At 41.3% G+C, this 12684-nt stretch overlaps 1 protein-coding gene across 4 annotated transcripts in view; it reads right to left on the bottom strand.

Annotated features, from left to right (window-relative positions):
• Positions 1 to 12684, bottom strand: part of LOC115253815 (carbohydrate sulfotransferase 5) — a 134196-nt gene that overhangs the window by 30692 nt on the left and 90820 nt on the right. For all 4 annotated transcript variants that reach the window (XM_062850859.1, XM_062850860.1, XM_062850861.1 and 1 more), the window contains exon 4: positions 8288 to 8467. In XM_062850859.1, coding sequence (XP_062706843.1) covers positions 8288 to 8467 — 180 coding nt within the window. The remainder of the gene's footprint in view (positions 1 to 8287; positions 8468 to 12684) is intronic.

Below are 12684 nucleotides of genomic sequence, written 5' to 3'. Positions count from 1 at the left end.
CAGGACTACTCCATACATAGTGTTGGAAATGTATCCCTATCCTGCCCAAACCGCAACTATTTTGTCTTTCAAGTGTGTCGCCAAGGCTATCCCTCAGCTTGCACAACACTATAATTGACAAAACGTAGACCTAACACAAATTTAAAAAAAGATCAATTGCTTGTTCTATACCGAAATTTCATCGGCACGCAGAACATATACAACTGACAACAACAATATCACAACACTTGGCAGTAGTATCGGTTATGGTTCTACCACTTAACACATAAGCGATTACAAAACACACAACACACATACTAAATCCCCAAAATTTCACTTTAATTCATGTTTCTAACACCAAATATACTATTCGGCAATACGAAACAAGAACAAAATGACCAAACCTAACACAACCATAGAACGCAAAAATAAATGCCACCCACACATTGAACCCCCACGAGAAAACAATAAACGTTAGTTGAGAAAAGGTGGTTTACGTGATGGCACCAAAAGTGATACGGAGAGGTAATTTTGATATTTTTAACTGTTTGTGGCTATTTTTCCCCAAAAAATATTGACGAAAATGATACCGGTAAGTGGTTTGAACTGATTTTTATATGTTTTGTTGTTGTATTAAGTACTGCTGAAGGAGGATCACCCAGATGCCGTGAAGAAACTGTTTGCGGAATGGAAAGGGATATTCGGACGGACCCACGACCAGAAGACTCTCCAGCGACCACTTTGAAGACGCGTGGCATCAAGTCAAGGACGGGGCTAGTTGAAAATCAAGGCCAGTTGGATTCCAATCAGAGGTGAGTTAATGGAACAAATTTTAATAGTATGTTTTTGTTTTAGGAACTATCGGACAGAGAGGATGTTGCGCGACCCACGCAAGAATGTCGCATGATGGGTGGTGCAAAAAGGACGAACCGGCCAAATATGCAAGGCGACGCAAAATTCCGCCAATATAAATAAATAAATGAATAATTTGAATAAATAAATCTCTAATAAATAAATAAATAAAAATAAATATGCATATACATAAATAAATAAATAAATAAATCAATAAATAAATAGTAAATATATAAATAAGTAAATAAATCAATATGAATAATGAAAATAGCTATGTAAATAAATAAATAAGAAAATAAATAAATAAATAGTGTAAATAAAGCATCTAATAAACATGTATCCATGTACAATAAATAAGGAACGGAACCCATTTAACATAGATATAAACAAGGATGTTCTGCGAACATCACTTCACCAACACTGAACCTGAATAAAGTTTTGAATTACGATCACTAAATTAGACTAAGACTCGATGTTAACTACCTTACTAACATCAATCACGAACCATGAAAGAAATATCCAAACATGTAATAAATTAGAAAAACGATTGCGTCCTTAACTACAATGGGAGAGAGCTATTTACCCTTTAAATATGATTTTTCTAGTCAGCAGTCTCTTTATTAGAGATTTGTTGATTTGCTTGCTCGATTTACTCGGGTGTGCTCTTCATCGTCTACTCCTATGAACTAGACCTCAGAGTCTTAGGCGGTCATCGTCTGAGCACCCTCAATCTTCAGACTCTCGCTTCAATACTTCCCATTTAAGGTACTCCTCATCAACGCTTTATTAGCTCCGAGTTTCAATTAAAGGTCATCGTCCTGGAGTTAACTCCATGGACTCGCTCTGTCTTCCGGTCGAGAGGGTAGGCCTGAGCAAACCAAAAATCTTCAACAAAGATCCCCCTGCTAGAGCAATCCTTAAATGCCTAGTCCAGCACGTCTGTGAGATTTCTTCTAGAGGATCAGCGAGAGCCTCTCCTCTAGGAAGCACCCAGTAAATAAAGTTGTTGTGGGGCTGCTCTGGCTGAAAGGCCAGAGCCAAATCTCACAAACGGCGGCAAGTATGTTCATGCAACCAGAGCTAAAGCATCATGGCGCGTCGTTGCTACTCAACTGAGAGCTACATAGCTTAATAATCGTTATGCTCAACTGCATTCCCCTAGAAGAACTTCTCGAAGCCCTTCTTACAGGAAATTCGCAGTTGAAGATATCATGTCTCTTCCCATACACATCTTCCAAGTTGTAGCAGTCGGTCCGAATATGCAGTTCGTGTTCGATCACTGATCTAATGAAAAATCAGTTAGATAGCTCGAACAGAACATAAAGAAGGTGGAATCACATAAAGATTTCTACTCAGAAGAATCTTTAAAAACCACAGCCTCCATCTCTCAGCTGTTATTTGAAACTTTCTCATTCCTTTCTCTGCCATTGCTACTTCTTCTTTCCCTCTTCTTCTATGCTGACTTAAAGAACCAAGAATCCTTTTTTGTTTTAGATTTCTCCTATTATTTCTTCTGCTTTCCCTATGCACCCTAGGCAAACTGAACTTGCTCTTTTTTTCTCTCACTGCCATTTTGCGTAATGGTAATTTGAAGAACTCCTGCTCTAGTTTTTGTGAGATTTTATCATCTCTGGGAACATGTCTAATGCATGAGGTGCTTTCGTTCCCTACAGAGCACCTCTGATCTAGTTTTCCGGAAACGTTTCACAATATCCTATGCTCTTCTGCGTTCCTGATTTTTCAATTTTCAGTCTAACGTTGCTCTCCAATACTGGACAGCATCTCCAACCATGCTCATTGCTTTTGCAATACCCGCACGAGAACGTACTCTCGCAAACCTCGTATTGTAGATTCTGAGAAAAGTCATAATCCACCATTATTAACTTCTTTTTTACTCCTCTAAATTCAGCCTTTAACACTTCTATCGTTATTTCTAGATCCCATTCCTCCGTTAGGAGGTGCTCCCTATGTTGCTCATCTTCTTCTTCTGCTATCTCAGTCTTAACTTCTTCTAGACGGATACCTAACTCTTTAATCCTCGTTAGAAGAGCAGATTTCGACAATTTCTCTTCCATTTTGTTTAAGCGAATATTTACTGCTATCTTTATCTTCAACCTACATCAATAGTAACTGTTTCGATTGGTATTTACTCTGTCCTGTAAATACTATTCCAATGAAGCCTTATGAACTGTTTGTACCCACAAAAACTTCACAAACATCTATCGTAATCCGTAATTTCTCCATACATCCATCATCTCTAGAAATTTCCTCATAAGTGTCTCCAAAAAAATCCTAAATCATCCTCAAAACTACTCTAAACCATCCATATTACGAATTACCTTCATTCCACAAACACTTCTTTTTCCACTTCCTCAGTCGTCAAACCAGTAACTCGTAGAATTTTGAGCCACTTTAATGATATTTAGCCATACAATTTAAGAAAATTCTAGATCTTCCTAAATAAACAATACATCACCAGCATTGCTTGATAACCCTAAGCAAATACCACCAAAACTGCACGTAAATCCACATATAAGCATCAATTTTCTCCACAATACACTTAAATTCTTGAAAACTACAACTAAAACATGACATTCTACATAAATTCTGAAAATACACGTAAATTAACTGTACAAACTTTTAAACTCTATGAACTTTTTCTCAATTTTGCTCCAAACATTCTCAAAACTCCATAAACCACATAAGACCTTTCAGTTGGGCGCCATCTTGTAGCCGGCACTGGCCGATCCGGGGATAAATCATGCGGCTTAAGCGCCACTCCGTAAGGAGACCGCACGACAAGTTCTAAATTTGCCCGGTTGAGACTCTTCAGGGCGAGTCCATTTGAAATTCCCGCAGAAAGTAGGATCGAGCCAGCGCATCTGATTCTTGCTCTAATCTCGAATGTATCTAGGGTACTAAATAGCTTTCATCTAATAAATTCTAAGGCATGGAGCAAAGGCTACAGCCTCCTGACGGACAAACGTGAGGTGATCGAAAGGTGGAAGCAGCACTTCGACGAGCACCTGAATGGCGAAGAGAATGTAGGCACGGAGGACCAAGGCAGCGGAGGAAATGACTATGTTGGTGCAGCAGAGGACGGGAACGAACCAACTCCCACGCTGAGGGAAGTTAAGGATGCCATCCACCAGCTCAAAAACAACAAAGCGGCTGGTAAGGACGGTATCGCAGCGGAACTCATCAAGATGGGCCCGGAAAAGTTGGCCACCTGTCTGCACCAGTTAGTAGTCAAGATCTGGGAAACCGAACAGCTACCGGAGGAGTGGAAGGAAGGGATAATCTGTCCCATCCACAAGAAAGGCGACAAGTTAATGTGTGAGAACTTTCGAGCGATCACCATTTTGAATGCCGCCTACAAAGTGCTATCCCAGATCATCTTCCGTCGTCTTTCACCTAAAGTAAATGAGTTCGTGGGAAGTTACCAAGCCGGTTTCATCGACGGCCGGTCGACAACGGACCAGATCTTCACCGTACGGCAAATCCTCCAGAAATGCCGTGAATACCAGGTCCCAACGCATCACCTGTTCATCGACTTCAAAGCGGCATACGACAGTATCGACCGCACAGAGCTATGGAAAATTATGGACGAGAACAGCTTTCCCGGGAAGCTGACTAGACTGATAAAAGCAACGATGGACGGTGTGCAGAACAGCGTAAGGATTTCGGGTGAACTATCCAGTTCATTTGAATCTCGACGGGGACTACGACAAGGTGATGGACTTTCCTGCCTACTATTCAACATCGCCCTGGAAGGTGTTATGCGACGAGCCGGGCTCAACAGCCGGGGTACGATCTTCACGAAATCCAGCCAATTTGTATGTTTTGCGGATGACATGGATATTATTGCTAGGACATTTGGAACGGTGGCAGAACAGTACACCCGCCTGAAACGTGAAGCAGCAAATGTCGGACTGGTGGTGAATGCGGCTAAGACAAAGTACATGCTGGTAGGTGGGACTGAGCGAGACAGGACAAGCCTTGGCAGCAATGTTACGATAGACGGGGATACTTTCGAGGTGGTAGAAGAATTCGTCTACCTCGGTTCCTTGCTAACGGCTGACAATAACGTGAGCCGTGAAATACGAAGGCGCATCATCAGTGGAAGTCGTGCCTATTATGGGCTCCAGAAGAAACTGCGGTCAAAACAGATTCACCCCCGCACCAAATGTACCATGTACAAGACGTTAATAAGACCGGTGGTTCTCTACGGGCACGAGACGTGGACGATGCTCGAGGAGGACATGCAAGCACTCGGAGTTTTCGAGCGACGGGTGCTAAGGACGATCTTCGGCGGCGTGCAGGAGAACGGTGTGTGGCGGAGAAGGATGAACCACGAGCTCGCTGCACTTTATGGCGAACCCAGCATCCAGAAGGTAGCCAAAGCCGGAAGGATACGGTGGGCAGGGCATGTTGCAAGAATGCCGGGCAACAACCCTGCAAAGTTGGTGTTTGCTAACCATCCGGTTGGTACAAGAAGGCGTGGAGCGCAGAGAGCACGATGGGCGGACCAGGTGGAGCGTGATCTGGCGAGTGTTGGGCGTGACCGACGTTGGAGAGCTGCAGCTGCAAATCGAGTATTATGGCGGCAAATTGTTGGTTCAGTATTATCATGAATTTGATGTTAACTAAATAAATGAATAAATGAATGAAAGAGAGCAGAAGCTCATGCTGGCATATTTATTTTCAAGTGAGTAAATAGAAGAAATCATTAGGAGCTCAAGTTTCAAGAAATGTTAAATAGTTTGAAATTGAAGAAATGAGGGGAAGTGTTGAAATTAGCATTTCTTAATTTCAAAACCATTTTATTCTCAGTGTAGGAAAATGCTGTCAGTGCCGTGCTGGCAGTGACCACGTGGTCCGGGTTGTTTACAGGAGTTAAAGAGCCAACTGTCAGAGAGGTGGCGGGAGTGTTAGGAGTGCTCACGCACACAAATGCACTGATGTGCGACCAGGCTTATGCATCGATAGAGTAGTTAGGTCGCCATGCATTTAGTGGCAGGGCATGGCTCATGTAGCTTTCAGATCGATTAATCCATTCAGGCGCTCACGCTGTTATGCCAGCTTACATTTGGTAAGTGTAATAAACATTGAGAACACTATTTTTGGTTGAGAGTTTTTTTTCTGAAAGAACTCTCCTTTTCACTAAAGGGTCCTGGGACAAATATATCAGGTGGAGATTTCCACAATATTTGTTCCATCAATTGCATCGTTGTTGTCCGCTTTGGTATATTGCGCGCAAACCCCAAAATTTTATTCCTACCTTTGGGTTTCCGCGCCGAAGACCCAGCGCCAGATTCGGCGACAAAGAGATTTGACAGCAGTCGCCGGACAGTTGGCAATCCTGATATTTGACGGCGGTCATCCGTTAGCTGTGGGAGTGGATTGTTGTCATGCAAATAGAGCATTTCGCTAAAAATGCATGTGTATTTTGTAATTGTTGACAGATTTTTTTCTGTGTTAGTGTGAAATATAGCGATTTGCTGTATCGCGTAAGCTTTCGCTGGGAGAAAACGTCATATAACTCAGCGAGGCAAAGAAAATTTTCAATGAAAAATGCAATACTTGTAATAATTACATCTGGTGGAGATTTCCACAGTAATAATTACAAGAGATTTAGGTCGGACGGTCCGGGCATCCACTAATCATAATTTTTTCAACATTATCATGTAAACCATCATAACACTAAGTTTACATGACTAAAATTAAGTTTACATGACGTGCAAATATCATTATTTTTATCTGTGTACATAAAGCGAAATTTTTCCAACGTGTTGTATAAAATACAACAGCGCGATCACTCGAGGGTTAAAATAGTTTTTGGCAATAATTGTTGAAAAAGGTAAAACAACAGATCCGTTTGTAGTTTCATAACAGCTGAATAGCAGTTAATCCCGATGTCCATTCAGCCTAATGTCCATTCGGCCTACTGACCATTCGGCCTAATGACCCTGCATCGATGAAACTTCTGAAGGATTGGCAAGGTAAACTTCTCTGTAATCTGCTAAGGAATGTATCCGGGAATTGAATTATTGAATGGTTGGGTGAAAACTGGAGAAATTCCTGGAGGTATATCATAAAGAATTTCTGGAGAAATTTCTTACGGAATTCCTGAAAAAATCTAAAAAAATAATCCTGAAGGAAATGGCAAAATTATTCCTGGAGGCTTCTTTGGAGGGATTCATGCTGAAATCATGAAAAGGGTTCCTGAATTCTTTTAAAAATGCTGAGAAGTATGGGCCTAGAGGGTTTCAGGAGCTTTTCAGGGGTCATAATCAAGTTTTATCTCGGGTAGGCAAAGACCGAGTCTTTAACTGTCAGCAAAGCAGAATGAAGCAAAGGGTGTAAGTGACAAGACCCCGCTTTCGAGTAAATGAGGCTCAAAGTTTATCATCAATTATGCATCCCATACGAAAATGTATAGAGTTTCCAATATCAACCCAATGTTTTCCGATTAGTTTAATTTTTAATTATCGATAAAAATAAAGAGTTCCTAAAAGCTTGAAATTTGAAGAATGTTTTGACTTGCTCAACTCAAAATCGAAAAAAAGGTCACTTAAACCCCATCTGGGCCTTTCAGTAAATAACTATGGAAGTGCTCATAGAACCGTAAGCTGAGGAGCAGGATTTGTTGAAATGTTACTCCAAGAAGAAGAAGAAGAATAAGAAGAAAAAGAAGAAGAAGAAGAAGAAGAAGAAGAAGAAGAAGAAGAAGAAGAAGAAGAAGAAGAAGAAGAAGAAGAAGAAGAAGAAGAAGAAGAAGAAGAAGAATAAGAATGTTTAAAAGAGGTCTCCTTCTTCTGTATGGCTTTACGTTCCCACTGGAACTTGGCCTGCCTCTCTTCAACTTAGTGTTCTATGAACATTTCCAAAGTTATCAATTGAAAGGCTTTCTTTGTCTACCATTGCATAACTATGTATATTATGAGGCAAGCACAATGATACACTATGCCCAAGGAGTCGAGAAAATTTTCGTGACCGGAACGTGAATCGAACCCGCCGTCTCCGGGTTGGCTAACTGGAGACCAGGTTAAAAGAGGTGTAGCATCGGTTAGTGTTAATAGTAGTAAGAACTAGTATACCTAAAATCAGTTTTCAGTCAGCAATAACATGAAATCTTCGAGAAAACTACAATGTCGTCATATTTTTTTCTACAATTTATGGTTCAGCTGAAATGTTTATTTCAATCCGACATGAGATACCAATTTTCTCTTATTACATCTTACTCAATAGTTACTTCATCATGGTTATGGCAGAATAATTGATATGGACAAGTATGACACATGATTACTCGGTCATAATTAATCGTAATGAATTGATCTACATGGGCATCTGGGCCCAAGGGAAGCCTACACAGTCACATCGAATAGCAGCAGCAACAAATGACATCATGTACACAATCACATTACACAGTATAAAACACATTCAATCCACTTACCTAAACCTCGTGGGAAAAAGCTTCGTCAGCTCGATGGCCGCCTCGTAGTCGAGCTGCATATCATTGCACACGGTGGGCGGGTGGTCACAGTCGGGCTGACCGGGACACCACACCCGATGCTTACGGGACTGCAGGGACCCCCTTGGATCGCGAATCAGCAGGATGACGCGCACATTAAGGCTGAAACGGGAAGGAAAAAAATGATGATATATTAACACCTGGACTGGCAAAGTTATTTTTTCGGTTTCGGGGAAAGTCATTAGCGGTAATGAGCGCGGTCCATCAGATCTAATGACTGCCCGTATACATAATACAACATGCTAGCCATTATTTAGGCGTAGGTTGATGTACGAGCTTCAGTGGACGAACGAGAACGTTCCAAAATATGTATGTGATCCATATGTCACAGTTGCGTCCACGTGGTTCACCTAGTCAAAGCGTATATCACAACACGTATGCTACCCTGCACAGCTTACCGCTAATGGCGAAACAATAGACAGATAGCTACTGTTGGGACCACCATAGCGCAATGGCACGGTGTGGTGACAAACGACATGGGGCAGTGTGCCACGCCAGAGATAATCATCTAATTGGTCATTAGACTGTGCTTTCGCTTGGACTCCATTGGGGAATGAAAGATGCCTGGGAACTGATAGAAGTTACGTACTGTGGTATCCGGTCACTTATTTTTTTTACCATTCGGCCGATCCGCCATCAGCCGAATTGTTTTTCTAAATTTTAACGACGAACATCCGTCCGTCACAACAATATTCACTAAACTGAAGCATCCTCATCTATCAAGCACGAGTCAATGTATCTGACGTTTAGGGTGCGTTACGGGCGTTAGCCCGTGAGCACGTTTATAAAATTCCATTCATGCACGCTCAGATAAACACATGCGTGTACGCTAAGAAAATGCAAAATACAAAATAAAACTAAGAAAATATCGCTTCTTCTACTCTGACACCTCTGGATACTACATCCGCCTTCCTCTCTACTCCTATGGCAAAAAAATCATCATCATCATTATCATCATCACACATCATCTGTTTGTCTGTGCTCATCATCACACATCCCATGTATGGCCGTGATCATCATCACACATCCTCTGTTTGTCTGTGATCATCATCACATCCTCTGTTTGTCTGTGGTCATTATCATACATCCTCTGTTTGTCTGTGATCATCATCACAAATCCTCTGTCTGTGATCATCATCACACATCCTTTGTTTGTGATCATTATCACACATCCTCTGTGTGCCTGTGATCATCATCACACATCCTCTGTTTGTCTGTGATCATCATCACATCCTCTGTTTGTCTGTGATCATCATCACATCCTCTGTTTGTCTGTGATCATCATCACATCCTCTGTTTGTCTGTGGTCATTATCATACATCCTCTGTTTGTCTGTGATCATCATCGCACATCCTCTGTCTGTGATCATCATCACACATCCTCTGTCTGTGATCATCATCACACATCTGTTTGTCTATGATCATCATCACACATCCTCTGTTTGTCTGTGATCATCATCACACATCCTCTGCTTGTCTGTGATCATAATCACACATCCTCTGTTTGTCTGTGATCCTTATCACACATCCTCTGTTTGTCTGTGATCATCATCACACATCCTCTGTTTGTCTGTGATCATCATCACACATCCTCTGTTTGTCTGTGATCATCATCACACATGCACTGTTTGTCTGTGATCATCATCACATCCTCTGTTTGTCTGTGGTCATCATCGTACATCCTCTGTTTGTCTGTGGTCATCATCACACATCCTCTGTTTGTCTATGATCATAATCACACATCATCTGTTTGTCTGTGATCCTATCACACATCCTCTGTTTGTCTGTGATCATCATCACACATCCTCTGTGTGTCTGTGATCATAATCACACATCCTCTGCTTGTCTGTGATCATCATCACACATCCACTGTTTGTCTGTGATCATCATCACATCCTCTGTTTATCTGTGGTCATCATCACACATCCTCTGTTTGTCTGTGATCATCATCACACATCCTGTGTTTGTCTGTGATCATATTCACACATCCTCTGTTTGTCTGTGATCCTTATCACACATCCTCTGTTTTTCTGTCATCATCATCACACATCCTCTGCTTGTCTGTGATCATAACCACACATCCTCTGTTTGTCTGTGATCATCATCACACACCCACTGTTTGTCTGTGACCATCATCACATCCTCTGTTTGTCTGTGGTCATACTCATACATACTCTGTTTGTCTGTGATCAGCATCACACATCCTCTGTTTGTCTGTGATCATCATCACAAATCCTCTGTCTGTGATCATCATCACACATCTGTTTGTCAGTGATCATCATCACACATCCTCTGTTTGTCTGTGATCATAATCACACATCCTCTGTTTGTCTGTGATCCTTATCACACATCCTGTTTGTCTGTGATCATCATCACACATCCTCTGTTTGTCTGTGATCATAATCACACATCCTCTGTTTGTCTGTGATCATCATCACACATCCACTGTTTGTCTGTGATCATCATCACATCCTCTGTTTGTCTGTGATCATCATCACACATCCTCTGTTTGTCTGTGATCATCATCACACATCCTCTGTCTGTGATCATCATCACACATCCTCTGTTTGTCTGTGATCATAATTACACATCCTCTGTTTGTCTGTGGTCATCATCATACATCCTCTGTTTGTAATCATCATCACACATCCTGTATGTGATCATCATCACAATTCCTCTGTGATCATCATCACACATCTGTTTGTCTGTGATCATCATCACACATCCTCTGTTTGTCTGTGATCATCATCACACATCCTCTGTTTGTTTGTGATCATCATCACACATCCTCTGTTTGTCTGTGATCATAATCACACATCCTCTGTTTGTCTGTGATCCTTATCACACATCCTCTGTTTGTCTGTGATCATCATCACACATCCTCTGTTTGTCTGTGATCATCATCACACATCCTCTGTCTGTGATCCTTATCACATCCTGTGTTTGTCTGTGATTATCATCACAAATCCTCTGTTTGTGATCATCATCACACATCCTCTGTTTGTCTGTGATCATCATCACACATCCTCTGTCTGTGATCATAATCTCACATCCTCTGTTTGTCTGTGGTCATCATCACACATCCTCTGTCTGTAATCATCATCACACATCCTCTGTTTGTCTGTGATCATCATCACAATTCCTCTGTTTATCTGTGATCATAATCGTATATCCTCTGTTTGTCTGTGATCATCATCACAATTCCTCTGCCTGCGATAATCATCACACATCTGTTTGTCTGTGATCATCATCACACATCCTCTGTTTGTCTGTGATCATCATCACACATCCTCTGTTTGTCTGTGATCATCATCACATCCTCTGTTTGTCTGTGGTCATCATCATACATCCTCTGTTTGTCTGTAATCATCATCACACATCCTCTGTTTGTCTGTGATCATCATCACACTTCCTCTGTTTGCCTGTGATCATAATCACACATCCTCTGTTTGTCTGTGATCATCATCACGCATCCTCTGTTTGGCTGTGATCCTTATCACATCCTGTGTTTGTGATTATCATCACAAATTCTCTGCCTGTGATCATCATCACACATCCTCTGTATGTCTGTGATCACCATCACACATCCTTGTCTGTCTGTAATCATCATCACAATTCCTCTGTCTGTGATCATCCCAAGTGTAGAATTAGCTTTAGTTAAAATACACAGAAATAAAAACCAAAAAAAAAAAAAAAAAATGTCTGTGATCATCATCACATATCTGTTTGTCTGTGTTCATCATCACACATCCTCTGTTTGTCTGTGATCCTTATCACATCCTGTGTTTGTCTGTGATTATCATCACAAATTCTCTGTCTGTGGTCATCATCACACATCCTCTGTCTGTGATCATCATCACACATTCTCTGTTTGTCTGTGATCACAATCACACATCCTCTGTTTTTTTTTTTTTTTTTTTTTATTCTAGGAGTCCAAAAATCTTCTAAAGACGCTGTGTGGGATTCGAATGTGCGCCTACCCACTAAAAACACTCTCCTAGTTCACCTCCACCTTAAATTCCCCTCCGGTACCACCATGCAGTATTTCTTGGGAGGGACACATCCTCTGTTTGTCTGTGTTCATCATCACACATCCTCTGTCTGTCTGTGATCATCATCACACATCCTCTGTTTGTGATCATCATCACACATCCTCTGTTTGTCTGTGATCATCATCACACATTCTCTGTTTGTCTGTGATCATCATCACGCATCCTCTGTTTGTCTGTGATCATCATCACACATCCTCTGTTTGTAATCATCATCACACATCCTCTGTTTGTCTGTGATCATCATCACACATCCTCTGTCTGTGATCAT

The sequence above is a fragment of the Aedes albopictus genome, chromosome 2, assembly GCF_035046485.1.
Source record: "Aedes albopictus strain Foshan chromosome 2, AalbF5, whole genome shotgun sequence".
Lineage (NCBI taxonomy): Eukaryota > Metazoa > Arthropoda > Insecta > Diptera > Culicidae > Aedes > Aedes albopictus.
The sequence above is the reverse complement of the archived record's forward strand: the minus strand, read 5'-3'. Positions and strand labels throughout refer to the sequence as shown.